At 34.2% G+C, this 18,065-nt stretch overlaps 2 protein-coding genes across 7 annotated transcripts; one reads left to right on the top strand and one right to left on the bottom strand.

Annotated features, from left to right (window-relative positions):
* Window positions 1–1,251: 1,251 nt before the first annotated feature.
* LOC121794387 (WD repeat-containing protein WDS homolog) lies at window positions 1,252–7,568 on the bottom strand. 4 transcript variants are annotated; one of them, XM_042192528.1, is made up of 6 exons: window positions 7,254–7,567; window positions 6,855–6,974; window positions 5,730–6,512; window positions 5,263–5,364; window positions 1,947–2,582; window positions 1,252–1,700 (listed from the first exon to the last, which is right to left on the bottom strand). In XM_042192528.1, exons 3-6 carry the CDS (start codon window positions 6,387–6,389, stop codon window positions 1,512–1,514), a joined length of 1,587 nt encoding a protein of 528 aa, XP_042048462.1. In that variant the 5' UTR covers window positions 6,390–6,512; window positions 6,855–6,974; window positions 7,254–7,567; the 3' UTR covers window positions 1,252–1,511. The 4 variants fall into 4 exon arrangements, with proteins under 4 accessions (XP_042048462.1, XP_042048463.1, XP_042048460.1 ...); XM_042192529.1 differs by lacking the exon at window positions 6,855–6,974 and having other exon boundaries at window positions 5,730–6,451; window positions 7,254–7,568; XM_042192526.1 differs by having other exon boundaries at window positions 5,730–6,974.
* Window positions 7,569–7,964: 396 nt separating this feature from the next.
* LOC121797213 (ribokinase-like) lies at window positions 7,965–12,461 on the top strand. 3 transcript variants are annotated; one of them, XM_042195965.1, is made up of 14 exons: window positions 7,965–8,099; window positions 8,184–8,280; window positions 8,373–8,430; window positions 8,567–8,656; window positions 8,768–8,845; window positions 8,933–9,007; window positions 9,179–9,231; window positions 9,732–9,882; window positions 9,977–10,087; window positions 10,847–10,970; window positions 11,093–11,190; window positions 11,669–11,807; window positions 12,071–12,123; window positions 12,214–12,461. In XM_042195965.1, the coding sequence occupies exons 2-14, from the start codon at window positions 8,198–8,200 to the stop codon at window positions 12,295–12,297; spliced, it is 1,197 nt and encodes a 398-aa protein (XP_042051899.1). In that variant the 5' UTR covers window positions 7,965–8,099; window positions 8,184–8,197; the 3' UTR covers window positions 12,298–12,461. The 3 variants fall into 3 exon arrangements, with proteins under 3 accessions (XP_042051899.1, XP_042051900.1, XP_042051898.1); XM_042195966.1 differs by lacking the exon at window positions 7,965–8,099 and having other exon boundaries at window positions 8,121–8,280; window positions 8,373–8,427; XM_042195964.1 differs by lacking the exon at window positions 7,965–8,099 and having other exon boundaries at window positions 8,121–8,280.
* The last annotated feature ends 5,604 nt before the right edge of the window (window positions 12,462–18,065 follow it).

Below are 18,065 nucleotides of genomic sequence, written 5' to 3'. Positions count from 1 at the left end.
CTGGGAAAAGGTCACCGAGGCCTACCACGAGATTAAGCCGAAGGGGTCCCGCCGCCGCACATTTAAGATGCTATGCTCTCACTTTGACCGAGTAGACAGAGAGGTCAAAAAATTCTGCGCCATCTACAAGAGTGAAGCGGCTCATTACCAAAGCGGAGCCACGGGAGCCGACATTCTGAGGTCGGCTTTGCGAGTCTACTTCGACGATACCGGCAAACAATTCAAACATGTCGATGTTTGGGAGGTCGTCAAAGACGAGGAAAGGTGGGCCGGCAGTGTCCGGTCCAGCTCGGGCTCGACCTCGAAGCACACGGCGGGTGGCCAATACTCGTCTAGTGAGGGCGGTTCGGGCAGCGCCGCACAAGAGTTTTCCTCGCAGGAGGTTGAGGGCACGACAGACGATGCCGGGGGGTCCTCCCGTGGGCGCCGTCGGCCGCAAGGGAGAAATGCGGCGAATGCGGCTAGAGGGAGGAGGGGCCGAGCCGAATCAAGCCAGGCGGGCTCGGGGGCACCCTCGAACTCCCTAATGTCCATGTACATGACCACCACAATGGCGGACACTTCCCGCATGACGCCTCCCCAATACCAAGCCTATCCTGCCGGAATTGAGTTTATGGCAAGACAACTTGGTATTCTGCCTCCAGGTGGCTTCAGTGCACCTCCACCGCCTTCGGGGGATGATTTGCCAGCGGAATAGTTTTTTTTTTTATTTTCTATAAAATTGTATTTTAAATTATGTAATTTTTTTTAGGATTTTAATTATGTGTTTTTTTTTATTTTAAGTTGTATTTTTATTTTATGTTGTAATTTTATTTTATTTAATGAAGTGTGTTTTTATTAATTGAATTTGTTGGAAATAAAAATAAAAAATGAAATTGAATGAATAGTAATTTAAGAGACGGTTAAGGGACAGATAAGAGATGGAGGGTTGCATGTTCCGTCCCTTAGTTAAGAGATGAAGTTAAAAAGTACAGTGTGGCTCAAGAATAGTAATTCAAAAGACGGTTAAGGGATGAATAAGAGACAGTGTTGCAGATGGCCTAATACCCGCTACTTTTTTTGACAACCTTACTAATTTTTGTCGAAAAGAATAAGAAAAATACCCAAGATAGGTTGGATGGCTCGAAATGAAATATGACGTAAGATGGGTGCGCCGGAGTAAGTATAATTTATTTGTTACACTGTCAATTTACATATAATGAACCGAGTAAAGGGCATTAACAGAACAATAATCAAGAATCAAAATCAGGATAAAACAAAAAGGCTATTACTTAAAATACTTCCGACAATCCATCATCAATCATAAGTACAGATCTATAGACGAACAATTAGAGAAACAGACCCTAGTAATTCTAAAAAAAATTTGAAAGAAATAGGGGACGAAAAGGAAGAGGGCATTAACAAAACGACCATTCAGAATATACACGCCAAAAAGAGGAAACAACCTGATATTTTACAAGCAAAAAAATGTGAATTTGTTGGTATTGAAGAAAATCTGCATATGCACAAGACTACTCAGTGAAGTTATCGCATTCTGCTCTATTGGAACGACACGGGCCCCATATGCGTACTGTATTATCATCACTTGCTGAAGCTAACATTTGGGGTCGCCTCGGGTTCCAGCTGACGGAATTTACAGTCTTCAAATGGCCAGACAGGATCTCAAGTGGGTCAGAACTTCTTCGGGTCCATATGTAGACCTGTTAACACACATTTTTAGTTACATCGCCTCTCAGGGATATGAGAAGTGTGTGTTAGGTGATTTATAGCTTAGATAGATGAAAATAATATAGGCTAATCCAACCACATACTTTGATGGAATGAATAATTATGAGTTTGCTTGATTGTTTAGTCCTTCAAAATATTCGGTTAAACGTATTGTCAATCTAATCTATCATCCAAAGCAAGCATTTTGATAAAACTTTGTAAAAGAGATGTCTAAGTACCTTGGAATCTTCACTGCCACTGGCAATGAACATACTGTTCAAACCCCCAAAGCAGGAACGAATGACATATTTCTGTTGCATGTGGCCGTTATACTTGCGCGGTTTGATCCACTTTGTGGTAACGTCCCACAAGTGAATTTCTTGGCTATTAAGGTTGACAATCAGGTAGTTGCTATCTCCAGATACCGAAAGGGAGGTGATAGAGTGCTCCTCAGAAATAACACGTTCAGCATTGGTTGCCAAATTCAATATCCTTATCTCTTTGTCGGAGAAAATGCTGATGAGATTTTCCCCATCTGGAGTCACAGCAATATCAAGGACCTTTGGCATCCGCATACCTTTCCATGCCTTAATCTCATTACCTTCACAGTCCCACATGTAAATGCCCTTCTTAGGATCTGAGCTGCCACAGACGAGGCGCTTGGAATCAGGAAACCAAGCACAACAACTAACAACAAAACCATCCCCACCGAATGTGTGCCTACATATGCCAGTTTCCGCATCCCAAAGTTTAAGAACTTCCCTATTTCCGCAAGTGAGCAGCATGGTGTTATCTGGACTCCATGCCACAAATGAAACGGGTTTTTCGTGGCTACGTAAAACGAATCTCAGGGTTACTCTATTATCATCCTGCACCTGGGAGAAATATATTACAAGCGCACTCAGAAACAACATATGTGTAACAAGGTTTGATAAATTGGTAAACATTAGATGAATGAGATTACAAACAGAAGATGACGTTTCAATGTAGAAAGCATTAACTTGTAATTAAAAAGAAAAAAAATACAACTGGCAACTACTGTTGAAGTTTCTTAACAGGTAATATAACGCAAGAAAGGTCGAAACATTTCATAAACTCCAGAATATCCTCTTCCTCTTACCTTACATGGTTTGCAGTTATCATGTTTAACTCAAGGTTATTCACAGAGGAAGAATTTATTTGTTTATGAGATCAGCATTAGGTCTCCATCTATCTGTTAGACATATTACAGCATATTTAATGTAGCAGGATAAACACAATTCTCCACTCACAGAACAATAGTAGTAAAGCATCAAAACAGGAACCCACTAATATTTCTGGAGCTATCGAGCTTAGCATGTTTGCCTCACCTGATTTGGCAGTTGGAGTCACTCAAGCCTCTAAGAGATTAAGTGACCAACTTCACCAGAAGGCATGCTTAACAAAGGTTAAACTTCCTGAACAAGGGAAAAGAAGCCGCAAACATGGAGCAACTGTCAGTTCCCTAAACTCTGGACACGAGAACATATCATGAAATTTGTAAATCCAATACATCACCAGTCTATATGGTTTTCCATTTCAAGCAGTTGCTAGGACATTCAAAGTGATGAATAAAAGAGTTGATCCTTGAGAAGAAACATTTTTTCCAGTAAAAAGAACGCAGCCTCCTGCAAGATATTCTAGCATCCCTGATAGAGAACATACATTGCACCATGCACCACAGCCACAATGCATCTTTATGCCATGGTTCTGCATGAACTTATAAATGAAAACTATATTGAATTAAGTGTGTCGACAACTTAACATTTTCCTATTTTAGTTAAATTCCACTCAAAATGTTATTAAAAAAATACCAACAACACAAAATAAATGTGCACTCAAGACAATACTGTTGTTCTTCTAAACCTTTACTCCCTAATGAACAGGCGTGGAGTTTCACGGAGCCAGGCGGCGGATTTATTTGATTGAAAATATTAACTAGATCTACAAAGATAAGTAATAGTTTGGGAGTGAAGGTATGTTGGGCAGAAGAAAGCTTATATGTTGCCCCATCCAATCTTTTATACTATCACTTATCGATGTAATAAGCCTACACCACAATGCAACAGGACAATAATGCTAATAAGTTGTGTTCAGACATTATTCTTTACTATGTTGGAACCAATATTTAATCGGAAGTGTCATCAAAATATAACCCCAATTCATCATCTAAGATATAGAGCTAATATCATCATCCAAACATTTGACAAAGAATGAACATAATTACATTGAGAGATAAACAATCTCTTGAAACACAAGATAAACCATACAGGGATTACTTATAGGGGCTATAAGTCCAACAAGCAACAAATGTATACAACTTCTTCAGAGGTACTGAGGCCTGAGGTGCAGACATTTGTTTCAAATGATTAGACTATTACATCTTCAATCCATTTATAAATAGTAACATTGTAATCATAGTTTTCTAAATTAACTCGGTTAAAAGTAAAATGAGTTAATAAGTCTACTAACAGACTAATATTACTATTCTTTGGTAACTGATTAGCATCTTCTCATGCTCACTGAAATTATATTACTAACACAAAGAATAAAGGATTGGAACTATTGCTCCAGCATATTGCACGAGAATATCTATACTTCAATTCTCCAATACAAACAGCTTATCCATCACTGAAAAACAAGTTTCAGGGGCTGACAAAGATATAATCCTGGATAGATTTGATCTAATGTGAAAATGAATCTGCGAATGAATATGCAAATTTTTAATTCACCTATGTAAGGACAGGAGTCAATAAACTCCCAACAAACCAAAACATATAGTTAAATGTAAAGAAAGAAGATACAAATAGTGGACAGCCTTCCAATAAACTCAGCTTGAAATGACCATTTTCTTCAACTCTTAGTTTGGTTCATTCGTCTTTAAGAATTACAGAAGCCTGAGTGCTCAAGATAAATTTTTGGTATAGAAGGTATACAAATAATAACCTGCAACTAAATTGGGCATCCATAATGTGTTCTACTTTTACAGTTTTTTCTTTCTTCTTTCCCCCAATTTGTGACTTTTACTAAAATTAATTCGTCTTATTATAATTGTCCTCTTCTGTCTTTTATCGATGAATCATTTTGAAATTCAGAATTACAATTGCATCAATTATTCGTCTACTAATTTCAATTTTTTTTCCTATTTAAATTTATTATTGTAAATAGTTAAATACTACTACAGTGACATTTATTGAAGACCTCAGATTTATATCTCAAAAGGTGAATGCATATTGCAAAGTTTTAAAAAAAATAGAGGAATGTGCTTACTATGATGACACCAGCTTTATATCTAAAACGATGAGGAATTAGATCAACAAGCGCATACTTCATCATAGACAAATCAAGTTCAACAATATGGGCTGAAGAAAATAATTACATACCATGTAAATGAGAGACTATACGATAGTTTAGAACCCTCAGGATTTATTTTGAGAAAATAATAATTGCATACCATGCTATTTGCTCGTATAGAAATACACATCAGCAACAATACCCTATCAAAAATATTGAAAAGAAGACATAAATACCGTATACCTTCCATATGATGGCCGTGCAATCTCTTGATGATGATGCCAAATACTCTCCGTTGTTTGAAAACTGAACAGACCATACTTCATGTTGATGATTAGTCAATATCTGAACAAAGATAAAGAATAGACATACAAGTTACAAACTGAAAGCAAGCAGGGTCATTAGGGCAACCCTCATTCGCCTCACACATAAAAAATTACTACAATTTTGGAGTCTACTGCTCATTGTTTGTCATATAGTAATTAACATTACAATCCCTCGAGTTTATATTTCTGACATTTAGAGAGGAACAATCCACAAAGCCACTTCAGAGAGAGAAACAGAGCAGTTAACTTCATAAATGGAATTTAATATATACTAAACATACAAAACCCACTATCTTAGAAAAAGAGCAATAAGTTCAAAACTAAGTCTTAAGTGCTTAAAGACGGGAATCTTTCAGTTTGCAGCAAAAGACAGTATAAATCAACCTGAGTGGTCTCCGTTGGAAACTGATCTCGATCACAATGGTGGTCTCTATACAGTGATACTGAATCAGATGAAGTGTGGTAAACGCAACCATCAACCCAAGCAGAAATAGCCATTTCGACCAAATGTTCCAGCCTTCTCTCAGGTAGTGTAATTGGTGGTGGTAAAACTTTTTCCAGATTTGAGAGCAATTTTTTTCGCAAGTCCTGAACTGAATCACTATCAATACAACCCAGCCTCAATCCCTTCAAAGAGAGGAGTTCATAAGAAAGTCTGTGAACTATTTCTGCGCCAATTTTCAAAGATGAAAACTGTTTCCGCATCATGTCCAACGCCAGAGATATGTTCCCACAATCCAAACATTCCAACAAGCATTGCTCAAGAACGAGGAAAGATACTGAAGGTCTTGTCTCATCATCCAAGCTATTTATTTTGTGAAGACACTCAATGCACTCACCCCAATTTCCATCTAAAATGAGTGATTCCAATAACTCAAATTCGGGGGACTTACATGTAATACCGGACTCAGATTCCAAACAGGCGGCAGACTTGCTATAACCTAGAGCATATAAACATTGAATAATGATTCGTACCAACTCCCGCGTCTTAATCAGGCCTCTTGGACCAATCACATCATCTCCTAAATCATCCAACATCTCCATAACAGCTGGCAACTCCAAAATACATAAAAATGCACTATAGATCCTCCATCTCTTTTAGCCACCTTGTGATCAATTTCAACTCAATGTGGTCACAGAAGGGCAATGAATGTGTCTGTACTTTGGCTTCACATAAATACCATTCAGTACATGATCAGAGAATACATGCAGGGAAATACACTATGAAATATATTACTCCTTCCGTCCACCATTAAATGTCTCATATTGTCATTTTAGGATGTCCGTCATTAGATGTCTCATTTCACTTTTTACTATTACTACTGGTAATGAGACTTCACAATCATTTAGCTCATTTCACTTACATTTTATTATAAATTACACTATAAAAGTAGGGGACACATTCCACTAGCATCCACTTTTCTTTTACATTTCTTAACATCTGGGCGGAGTCAAAGTGGAACATTTATTCAATGGATGGAAGGAATCTGTAATAGTAAAGATTATTACGTGATGTTAACCAAAAACATAGCAGCCATAATTTTACACGAAAATGGAGCACAGATGAGGTTGGCATCACCAAATGCAATATGCACTGCACTGATATACAGTCATGGCCAGCGATTACTCCTGCTATCCCAAAACATTGAAGAGATTTTACATGCTCAGCTAAAAACTGTTATATCAATCCAACTATGATAAATACTGCGATCTCTATATCTCACTATTTGACAACCATATCTATTTCTCGCAAAAAAGGCTACGGGAAAATTGACAAACCCATAGAGTAACTTCCTATATATAGCAATTGCACACCAATTCATGAAGTAAAACCAAAAATTTGGGCTAACCTACCAAAACAATCAACAGAATAAATAAAAACAACTTAAAAATCATAATGAAAACTACCTGTCATGGATGTTTCAAGCGATTGATAGTGGAATTCAGGCAACGAATTTAGGGTATGATCGAAACTCGCAGAAATCAATGGGGGTAAACAATTGTGATGTGATCAGTGATAACTGATAAGTGAGGAGCAAGCAGCATCTATCCAAATCAATCCAATCGACGCATTTCTCTTGATTATTTTTTTTAAATTTCTTTCTCAACTTGAATAATATTTTCACTGCAATTTATAATTATTATAGGTATTTGAAAGTATGCTTAAACTATGGTTATGTTTTGGATAATTTAATAAATGGAGTACGATATTTATATCATTTATTAAAAAATGGAAGTATGGAAATAGTGAAACTGTGAAATATATTCGAATCAACCAACTAAATATAAAAAATCATTTGTTGTTGGTTTGATTTTGCTTTTCTAATAAATTTGATTTTTAACTCCAAATAATCTGTTTGACTGTTTTTAAATATCATTGGAATTAACTGTGATCTGGTTTGGGTTTGCAGAAAAGATTGGTTGAATACAGTATGATTGCAAAATGATTTTGTGTTTAATTACTTATTGGGAATTTGTAATTTGGGATAAGCTTCATTTTTTTAATCCTTAAATGTTATTAGCATTATTTATATGTTATTAGCATTATCATAATCTTTATTAATGGATAAAATATCTGATTTTTTTTGGGTTTGATCCTAGGTGTTCCGAATCCGCCTTTGGTGGAATCGGATTAATCCTGCTCGACCGGGCTTAAGGCCGAAAGCCTCACAGCAGGCCGTGACCTCAAGGTCACCACAGCTCCGCCAACTGCACCACCCGTTGTTCAATCCTTGGCAGCGCTGCAACCCTTTGGTTAAATCCCTATCTGAATCTTTGATTGTTGCTCTCACACAACAGTTATGTAACTATATTTTATAATTTTCCATCCATATCCAGATTAACAACCAACAATGTTGCTGACCTCAACTCAACATGCTCTACTCAAATCCCCATTTTCCTCCCAATCGCCTTCTCCCTCTTCATTTTCTCCCAGGTATTTCATCTCTCTCTCTAACATTCTCACCAATACCTAATTTCCACCATTGATGTACGGATTTATTTTCTTTGCCGGCTGTTCAATTGCAGGTTTAGAATGTCGTCCGCAGGGCCAGCGCTGCCTCCTCTCCCTGATAATCGCATTGTTGTAATTACTTCGTTTGCCTTTTTTTTTAGATTTGATCCTGCTTTTCAACTATGATTCATTTATCTATGCTGCACCTTGTGGAGTAGACGATCTTGCAGTATCTATCGCTCATTTGCACATATGGTTGAGTGTGCAGGTAGGTTGTGGATCAGTTACGCTCGATTTTCTGGCCGCAGTGGCTACTTATCCGAAACCTGATGATAAGACCAGAAGCACCAGCTCCAAGGTAGTACAATTTACTCAAGTCTATCTGTGATTGATACTATCACAAGTGTTGGTCAACGTATTTCGGAAATTATATTTTGATAAATGCGGGCATGTGCACTTTGGTAAATAGGTCCAAGGAGGTGGAAATGCAGGGAATGCATTGACGTGTGCATCTCGTTTGGGATTGCAACCTAGGCTCATTTCTAAGGTTCCTTGATTCATGTGTTTGCTCTTCTATTGAATTTGGAGATTAATGTATTATATAAGCAGACTGAATGTGGCATTTTTCAAGTAGGTTGCTGATGATTCTCAAGGTAAAGGGATATTGGAGGAACTGGAGACTGATGGGGTTGATTCATCATTTATCGTGGTAAGGTTTTGATTTCATCTCACGATACCTGTCACGACCTTTGCTTGCGTTAATCTTACTCTGCTATGTAGAGATTTTCTCAAACTGTAGTTTATGGTGGACAATTAATTAAGTTTGAAGGTTACATATACTCTTTATACTATACCTTGATGCATCCTGATTTTCCTTCAGGTTTCTGAAGGGGGGAACTCACCGTTCACCTATATCATTGTTGACGATGAAACGTGAGTGTTTCTGCACTGGTCAACTACTGTATGTTTTATTGGTTCTGCCATTATCTCAGTTTGTGGTTCTTAATGTTTTACTCATTATTCAGATGCTATTAGCTGTGAAATTATATGAGAGACCTGTACATCTGAATCATAATTGTTGTGGTAGAGTACCTGGTACATAGATTTAAATTAACGGTTTGTTGAATAAAAGGGCAAGGGAATGTAGATGCACTTGCCAGTAAAGTTGCTATTACTTTTAACTTGTATGGAACTGTACACTTAATATATATGCATGAATACATGCTTTCAGAGATAACTTTATGATTATCTGTACATTATCAATCTATTTGAACTGAATAGCTGTTCTGTTTCTGACTGATGGAAAAAGTATTACTCATATATTGTGCGTAGTACTCTTTTACTGAGAATTGATATGATGCAATGAACTGTCAAAAGAAGACTTATATGCATAGATATCAAGTGTAACTTCCATTTTTATGTGTTCCGTTCAGGAAAACTAGAACTTGTATTCACACTCCAGGATATCCTCCCATGATACCTGATGATCTGACAGAATCAAAACTATTAGCAGCAGTGGATGGAGCTAGGCTCGTCTACTTTGATGGAAGATTGCATGATACCGCTTTAGTTATAGCACAGGAGGTGATTGCTGCATCCATGCTTTCCTTTTAAAATTGTTCTTTTTCTAGAAATTTGATTTTAAAGGTAAACCTTTCGCATTGGTTTTCCAGAGCAGGCAACTCGCAGAGGTATTCCTATTCTAATTGATGCAGAAAGGAAGAGAGAAGGTCTGGATGATCTATTGAGTTTGTCAAGCTATGCAATCTGTTCTGCAAAATTTCCACAGGTATGTTGTGTTAAATTGTTTTGTTTAAAACAGCCATGTGACTGCATTGGTAAATTGGATAACATTATGCATCAGTAAGGCTGTCTTCTCTTTGTTGATGAAAGCAAGAGCTACCCAATTGTTTGTACTTTCAACTATCATAAAACTCATAATAATTGTTTGATTATCTTTCTGACCTACCTTTATGATACTCCCTCCGTCCACCAAAAATAGTCTTATTTGTGGATGGCACGGGTTTTAATGAAAAATTGGTGAAGTAAAAGAGAATGAGAAAAAGTAGGTAAAGTAATAGAAATATAGAGAAAAAGTAGGTAAAGTAAGAGAAATATAGAGAAAAAGTAAGTAAAGTATGAGAGAAACTTTCCATTTTTCAGAAACGGGACTACGTTTTGTGGACATTCCAAAATGGCAAAATGGGACTATTTTTCGTGGACGGATGGAGTATGTTTTTATTATCACTGTGTACTACAGTATTTTAACATGTAACTTGTTTATCTTCTCAAAAAACATGCAACTTGTTTAGTTCAATATTAATTCATTTTAGGATTTTCAGTAAGATAATTGCTGACATAAGTGCAGATATGCTTGTAATATTAATACACTTAACCCTACAAGAAGTTATTGGTTTTAACCTAACAATATAATACACATACCTAAAGTCAGATTTCCATGCCTGGCCGGGAAGCTACAGTTTAGTTCATTTTCCAAACTTCACGAGCTCGTAGTTTTGTAGTAAATTTTGTGATCTTTGTCTTGCAGTCATGGACAGGTGCTCCATCCGTCACAAGTGCACTTGTTTCCATGCTCATAAAGTTGCCAAATTTGAAATTTGTGGTAGTCACATTGGGTGAAGATGGTTGCATCATGCTGGAGAGATCAAATGGTGACATATAATCACTTTACACTCTTTTCTGCTGTTGCTTCTTAGATAGATAGATGATAATGGTAATTTGATGTCTTTTCGCTGTTTCTTTTGTATCTCAATTATCACTTCATTCTTTGTAGAAAATGGTTTAACTGAAGAAGTTGACGTGGATGAATTATTAGTTGCTCTGAAGTACAAAAATGATACTAAGACTACCTTGCCTACATGTGTGGCGTCGGTGAGTTTCTCTTGCAGTAATGCCGTTTCTCTTTTCCATAACTGTTACTTTCAAGCAATTTTCACTACTTTTATTGTTAATTTTTACCTTTGATATTTTGGATAAAGGAGGGACATTATTTCATAGATCACCATTGTACTTTCGATCCAAATGAAAATCCCTATCTGTCATACAAGTATGAGCTTTGAGTGGAAATGTTATACTCAACTATTAGTACAGATGTGGTTTGTTATTCAATTCAAGAGAAGTATAAGCCAAAAGCTTCTGCTTCTTCACAAAAAGAAATATGAAGGTGGCTCTTTCAAAATATCCATCTTGAATCTACTATGGAACATACAACACTTTTCCAAATGGATTTTCATGTCTAGAAGTTCTTGTGGAATGTCCTACATCATTTTACTTAAAATTGAAGATTAAAAAAAAGGTTATCGAATTTGCCCTTTTCTTTTATTTAATTTGATTTGATTCTATATTTTAGAGTGAAGTAAAATTGCATGCAAAGGGAATTGGCACTGTGGGCGGCAGGTTGCTTTTAGGAACAGCTGAGAAAATTCCACCATCAGAACTTGTTGATACTACCGGTGCTGGTGACTCTTTTATTGGAGCAATCATGTATGGTAAGTGAACCACCTATGACCTATGTCCAGTTTAAATCTCCACATTTCTATGGGAATACGTGATAGCCAATCTGATGCAACCGTAGCACTTTTGGGTGGTGATTTTTGCTTCCAACATATGTCATAGAATGCCTTCATTTTTCAATATTTCTGCAACCCCTTGTACCACAACAAGATCTTGTATTTCTTAAAATTAAATTTTGTGAACTCATAAATCTGGTTTGATCCTATTTTTACACTATTGTTGGTTTTTGACTCCATAGCCCTATGCACCAACATGCCACCGGAAAAGATGTTGCCTTTCGCTTCTCAAGTGGTCAGTTTACTTTTTCCTACAATGCTTATATAGTTAAACTGAAAACTAAGTTAGTAGTTGAGATATGAAGAAAGGTTGTGTGAATTTCAGGCTGGCATTAACTGCAGAGCCTTGGGAGCGAGAACCGGGCTTCCACGATGTAGCGACCCTCGCTTGACTTCTTTTTTAGTGTAGAGATCCCAAGTGATGGCCAAAGTAGTTATGTGATAAGAAACACGAAAATAAGCCGATGTCGTCAACTTGGTATATTTCTTGTAGTGTTTTTGGCAGTTTTTTTCTGGACGGATATCGTTGTATACCTATTGCAATGCCTGCATTAGATATCATGAATTTGAATACTCCGCAGTTTTTGTTTATTCTAAAGTATAAACGTAATCTCATAATTTAGGATTCTAATTTCAAAGCAAATAATTAATTTATGTTGTATTTCAATGGATAATATATTGCATAGTATCCGCATAATGTTAGTTGTGACCCGTATCTAATATGGGCATATCGCATGTTTAGACGTGCAGACTGATGACGCATTATTCTCCGCTTGGTATTACTTAATTAGACAAAATCTCGAGTGGAGGCAATGATCATCTTAGTCGACCACTTTCCGCATTTAAAATAAGTTAAATTGGGCCAAATAGGGTATTGTTGACCCAGTTGATCGAGTTTTTAATTTCTCTGTATGGATATTGAATCTTTCACGTATGCTTAGATCGGGTTTCATAGATAAAATAATATCAAGATATAATATTGGATTGAATCTCTGTATGGATCGGGTTTCAATCTCATGAGACTATACAATCTATGATTTAGACTGCTCATGGGAGTTTAAATAAATAAGTGATTGTCTTAGAACGCTTGATGGACGATACACATGAATCGACAATTAGAGTGGCCGTGAGTTGATGAAATCATTAACATAGAATTCTTTTGTTTAAGTGTTCCATTCCAATTATCATTATCCTTTTGTTACTTAGGTAATGAAAACTCTTTTGTTACTTAAGTGTTCTGATATTAAAAGTCAGTTTTTCTTTTTCGTCCGTCCACAAAACTTGTCTCATTTCACTTATACGGAGGAGTACTATTTTTTACAAGTAAATCTCATATTCTACTAATTCATTCTACTTACACACGCATTCTACTAATTTTTTTTTATCATATTTCTTTTATAAAGTCAAATAATTTCTTAAAATCCGAGTCCATAAAAAATGGAACATTTATTGTTAGACAAAGGGAGTTTTTTTTTTATCTTTTTAATGTCTCAACTTAACCACTTAAATTGGGTATCACTAACTTAAAAACCTAAAAATCTTGTGGTTTTAACCTACAATTATAAACTTAAGCACAAATACGTTATATGAAGATACTCCATAATATAGGGACTATGTACAATCAAGTTATTGATAATAATAACTATTGTGCTCGTTGTGAATGCAAGCAATTGTATACAGGTTGTATTGTTAATTTACAAATACGAATACTAAACAACAACTATTGTGATTCCTAGGAATGTAAGCAATTGTATATAGTTATATTTGTAATTTAAAAATTTTAACATACTAATTTTAATACAGTATCATATATTACCATGTTTACGCTTTCTATTTAGAAATTTATTGATTAATAATTGGAAAAAGTTGGAGATGAGTTGTGCCCACGTTTTTAAACTCCCTTTCCCTCGTGCCAGCTTATTAAACGTGTCAAATAGGCAAGTACTCCTAATACATTGTTTAAATAATTAAATAAATATGTTAACAGGATCTGTTCCAATTTATATATTTGTAAAAGAAAAATACTAGGTAAATAGATCCGTATATGAAAACTCATCAAATAACCCACATTTTATTCATAGAATTTCATTCCTAAAAGTTATCTACCCTATCAAACATGAGCTTACATGATAATTGCAAAGATGCAAAGAGTTAATTCATAACAGTTGCAAATTGCTATCTAATGCGATATTTAATAGAGACATTAGTGGAACGTTTCAGGTAGGAAGTAGCATTTGCTAAATAAGCCCTCAAAATAAATATCTTGGATTTGTTTAGTGATATATTTACGTATTTAGTTTAGGATATGCGATATGATTGATTAAATAATTTAATTTAATTAAATAAGTAATTATTTTATTACTTGACAGGTAATTTGGTTACTTAATTATCATCAATTCATAATGCAAAAATCTCAAAAAAAAAATTATTACTTTTAGAACATTCTTAGTACTCCGTTTGTATTCTTATGTTATTATCTCTATTATTTTATTTTCTCTTCGTTTAATATTTATTAGCATATTTTAAAAACGGGTGCTCAAAATGAAACGCATCTATTACAGTGGGACGGAGGGAGTATGATTTAATGAAGAAGAGAATGAAATAGTGGTCCCTATTTCCATTTCATCTATTTGATTGGTAGTATAATGGAATGAAATGGTTGTATGATAAAATGAAGGATGGAATAGAATAGAAATATGATGAAATCGTCATTTCATTTTGATCTTCATGCCATTTTTACCTTCATTTCATTTTATCATATCAAGAAGAAAAAAATTATTGCACTATATTATTACAAGGGTAGATGTAAAATTTTGTTGGTAGGAACTTTACTAAGAGCATTCGCAGCGCTGCCGCCGCGAACAGCTCGCCTTTGTGCCCGTACGCTCGTTGGCGGCAAGAGCACATGAGGGATTAATTTTTATTTCACCTAACAACTCCTCCTAAAATCTCATGCCACTTAAGAATGTGTACATCTTGAGTGGGGCGGAGGGAGTAATTTTTAATGTGATCTTTAATTTTTACTTTACATTATCTACTCTTAAATTTTAGGATTTAAATTAGTAAAATTTATTTTTTTTTGGTATTTTTAATGTTATTTTTGGGTATTTTTAATTAACTTTTATTATTAAGAAAATGTTTTTAGTAATTGTAGTTTTTAAATTGAATAATAGAATAATGCCAACCCATGAATAGTGAAGATCATAATTGTTGGTATTGTGCCTTAGTTAAGGACAAAGAATAAAATATAAATAAATGTGGGATCGGACCCATGAATGATGAAGAGCATATTATCTGTGTAGAACATGGATGTGGATGCTAAAATTTGTTCCTATAATTGAATGAGTATATATGAGTATATATATCATCCTAAAATTATACCCAATTATATGTTTAATACACTTTAAAACTAGTAGTACAATATTAATAACTTAAAACTAAATTTATGTTATAACTTTTTGAATTATTTTTGGTACTTTCTGTTTCTCATTTTGATTTTTTTCTTCTTTTATCAGTACTACTGTATTTTTCTTTATCTATTTCTTAAATTTAAGTCCCTCTACAACTGTAAGATGGGTATGCCCCTACTCATATATGAATTTTTGCTAGATTATGACCAAAATCTGTTTATTTTCTTTTTTGCTTCTCTCTCATAAGTCTCCAGTTTATCACACATAATAATTAACTAATCCAAAGAATTAATGAAAATATATAATCCAATCCCACTTTATCATAATAATCTTATTTATTCAACCCATTTAACGAAAATCTCCAATTGTATTTATTGGAAACCCAAACAATTTGAGTATAGAAATCACTTGGACGAAACATACTCTTAAACTCCATGTTAAAATACATATGAGGTCAAAGTATTAAGTATTCCATTATTTAGCAAGTAACCCATTCACGTGTACATGCTTATATGATTTACTAAAACAAGAGATACTGCATGATATTGTAATTAAATACTATGGGTCAATTAGATAATTGTTATTCTAAAGCATCATAAATATGTAACAATTATATGCATAATACATATATAGGCAAAAGGCAATAATACAATAGTACAGATATTATACTGATTGCTTTTACTAGTCACAAATACATTTACACACGATATACGAAAATGGACATGATATAAATTAATAAAAAAAAAACTAGGTTTTGAAGATGGACATGATGTAAAATAGTTTAAAATATATATATTTTGAAGATGACAGAGCGATTTTTTTAAAATAATAGGTTGATATTTTAAATCACTTCAAATGTGTGTGTGAATAGGTGAATTGTAAGTTGAAACTAGAAATATAATTCCATCTAATTAAATTATTAGGTTTTATAACACTAAGTTTATATCAATAACATTTGAGTTCAACGAATGATCAGTAGTGCGGCCTAATGCATGAAAAAGATATATTCTATAAAGAATTACTAATTTTTTTTCCTTGAAACAAAGCTAATATTTGATGTATTCGATTCTGTGTTCTTTCAATTTATTAACATATTTATTGTTTTATGTAAGAAATATAATAAAAGGCAAGGGAGAAAGGTAATTCAAAAATATAAATGGGCATTTTGCTAATATAAATTATGAGTATAATTTTTTCAGAGCATAATTATCACCTTTATAATCATACATTATAGTCTAGCTTGCCCCTTGCCCCTTGGTATAGAAAGTCATACAGATAATTATATTCAATTTGAGGGATTGATACTACTTGCACTGGTGCTATCCAAATTACAATTACAGTGATCGCATTAATAAAAATATGAAATCCACCAAACCCACTATACTTAAAAAATAATATAATATACAACACAATACATATTCAGCTATCAGCATATGATTATCCAAAAAATGTGGGAAAAACCAAATATTTAATTACTCCGGACTATATGTACAAGTAAATTTTAAATCAGATTTTACTAATGTATGAAAAATCTAATTTTAAAGCTTGACTTGCTACAGTAGTACACTTTAATTGCAATATTAAAATCTAATTAATAAAGTCAGGGGGATTGCATTTTTATCTTTTTACCAGTAATTATTTTTATTTTTGGAAATATTTCTTTTTTAATGAGACAATTTAACAGAAAACCCTTTTATATTTAAAATTACAAATGATGTTAAGAGGGCTCAAGTTACTTGAGCCCTCATACAATAATGTCTAAGCTCCTTGCCGCTAGGACAAAGACTCTGGACAGAAAACTCTTTTATATTTAAATGGATAGATGGTTCAATTTAGAGGGGTTGATACTATTAGCATTCGTGTAATTAAAAATGACAATCACAATTATCAGATTAGCAAAATATATGAAATCCACCAAACTCACTACGCAATATAATTGCACAACATAATTTAATTTAATGCATATTTTCAACATATTCAACTTACTGCATATGATTATCCTAAAAATGTGGAAAAAACCAAATGTTTAGTTACTTTGGACAACATGTGCAAGCAAATGTTAACTCAGATTTTGCTTAATATGGAAAATCTTATTTTAAAGGCTTGACTCGCTATATAATTGGTTAATTTTTCTCATTTGCAATATTTGAATCTGATTAACAAAGTCGGAATTTCATTTTATCTTTTGACTGATCTACTAGTAAATTTACAAAATTTTATACGATAGGAAACAACAGAAACGACAGTTTATTGCTTGATTTTGATTATCAAATGCGGACATATGAAATAGAAAAAATAATGTCATAATTAAACACGAAGGAGGCTAGAAAGATTTTAATAGGACTGAGCAATTACGAATATGTTTTTTAAAATGATAATCTACAATTTTCTGAAGCTGAAACGTTTATTTGTAATTGAAATTGAAAGACCAAGAAATGGAAAAACCAAACTAGCCTTCCAAGAAGAGGCAAAATTTATTCAAAAAATAGGAATATTCCATTGAGTTGGAAGGGCGTGGGACGCGTGAGTTCAATTAACCGTAAACAGCGGCAGGGTTGGCCCCACAACAACATAATTAGTTTCCGCGTGTGTCTTAATTCCTATTCGTAATAACGAGGATATAGGAAGGGTATTTACGGAATTATCTGTTTTAATTAAGACCATTTTAGCTAATTAAGCTTATTGCAATTAGTAATTCAGTAATTACAGAATTCAATAATTAATAAGCAAATAAAGCAGGAAAAAGACCAAATCCCGAACAACGTGT

The sequence above is a fragment of the Salvia splendens genome, chromosome 3 (genome assembly GCF_004379255.2).
Source record: "Salvia splendens isolate huo1 chromosome 3, SspV2, whole genome shotgun sequence".
Taxonomy (NCBI): Eukaryota; Viridiplantae; Streptophyta; class Magnoliopsida; order Lamiales; family Lamiaceae; genus Salvia; species Salvia splendens.
The sequence above is the reverse complement of the archived record's forward strand: the minus strand, read 5'-3'. Positions and strand labels throughout refer to the sequence as shown.

Excerpts from the sequence above, each read along its gene's own strand:
- LOC121794387 (XM_042192529.1), bottom strand. The coding sequence starts at position 6,389 with ATGGAGATGTTGGATGATTTAGGAGATGATGTGATTGGTCCAAGAGGC. Across the intron at positions 5,365-5,729 it reads TTCCAACGGAGACCACTCAG|ATATTGACTAATCATCAACA; the intron begins GTTGATTTATAC and ends ATCTTTGTTCAG. Across the intron at positions 2,583-5,262 it reads GCACGGCCATCATATGGAAG|GTGCAGGATGATAATAGAGT; the intron begins GTATACGGTATT and ends TATTTCTCCCAG.
- LOC121797213 (XM_042195965.1), top strand. The coding sequence starts at position 8,198 with ATGTTGCTGACCTCAACTCAACATGCTCTACTCAAATCCCCATTTTCC. Across the intron at positions 11,191-11,668 it reads TGCCTACATGTGTGGCGTCG|AGTGAAGTAAAATTGCATGC; the intron begins GTGAGTTTCTCT and ends TCTATATTTTAG. Across the intron at positions 11,808-12,070 it reads TATTGGAGCAATCATGTATG|CCCTATGCACCAACATGCCA; the intron begins GTAAGTGAACCA and ends TTGACTCCATAG.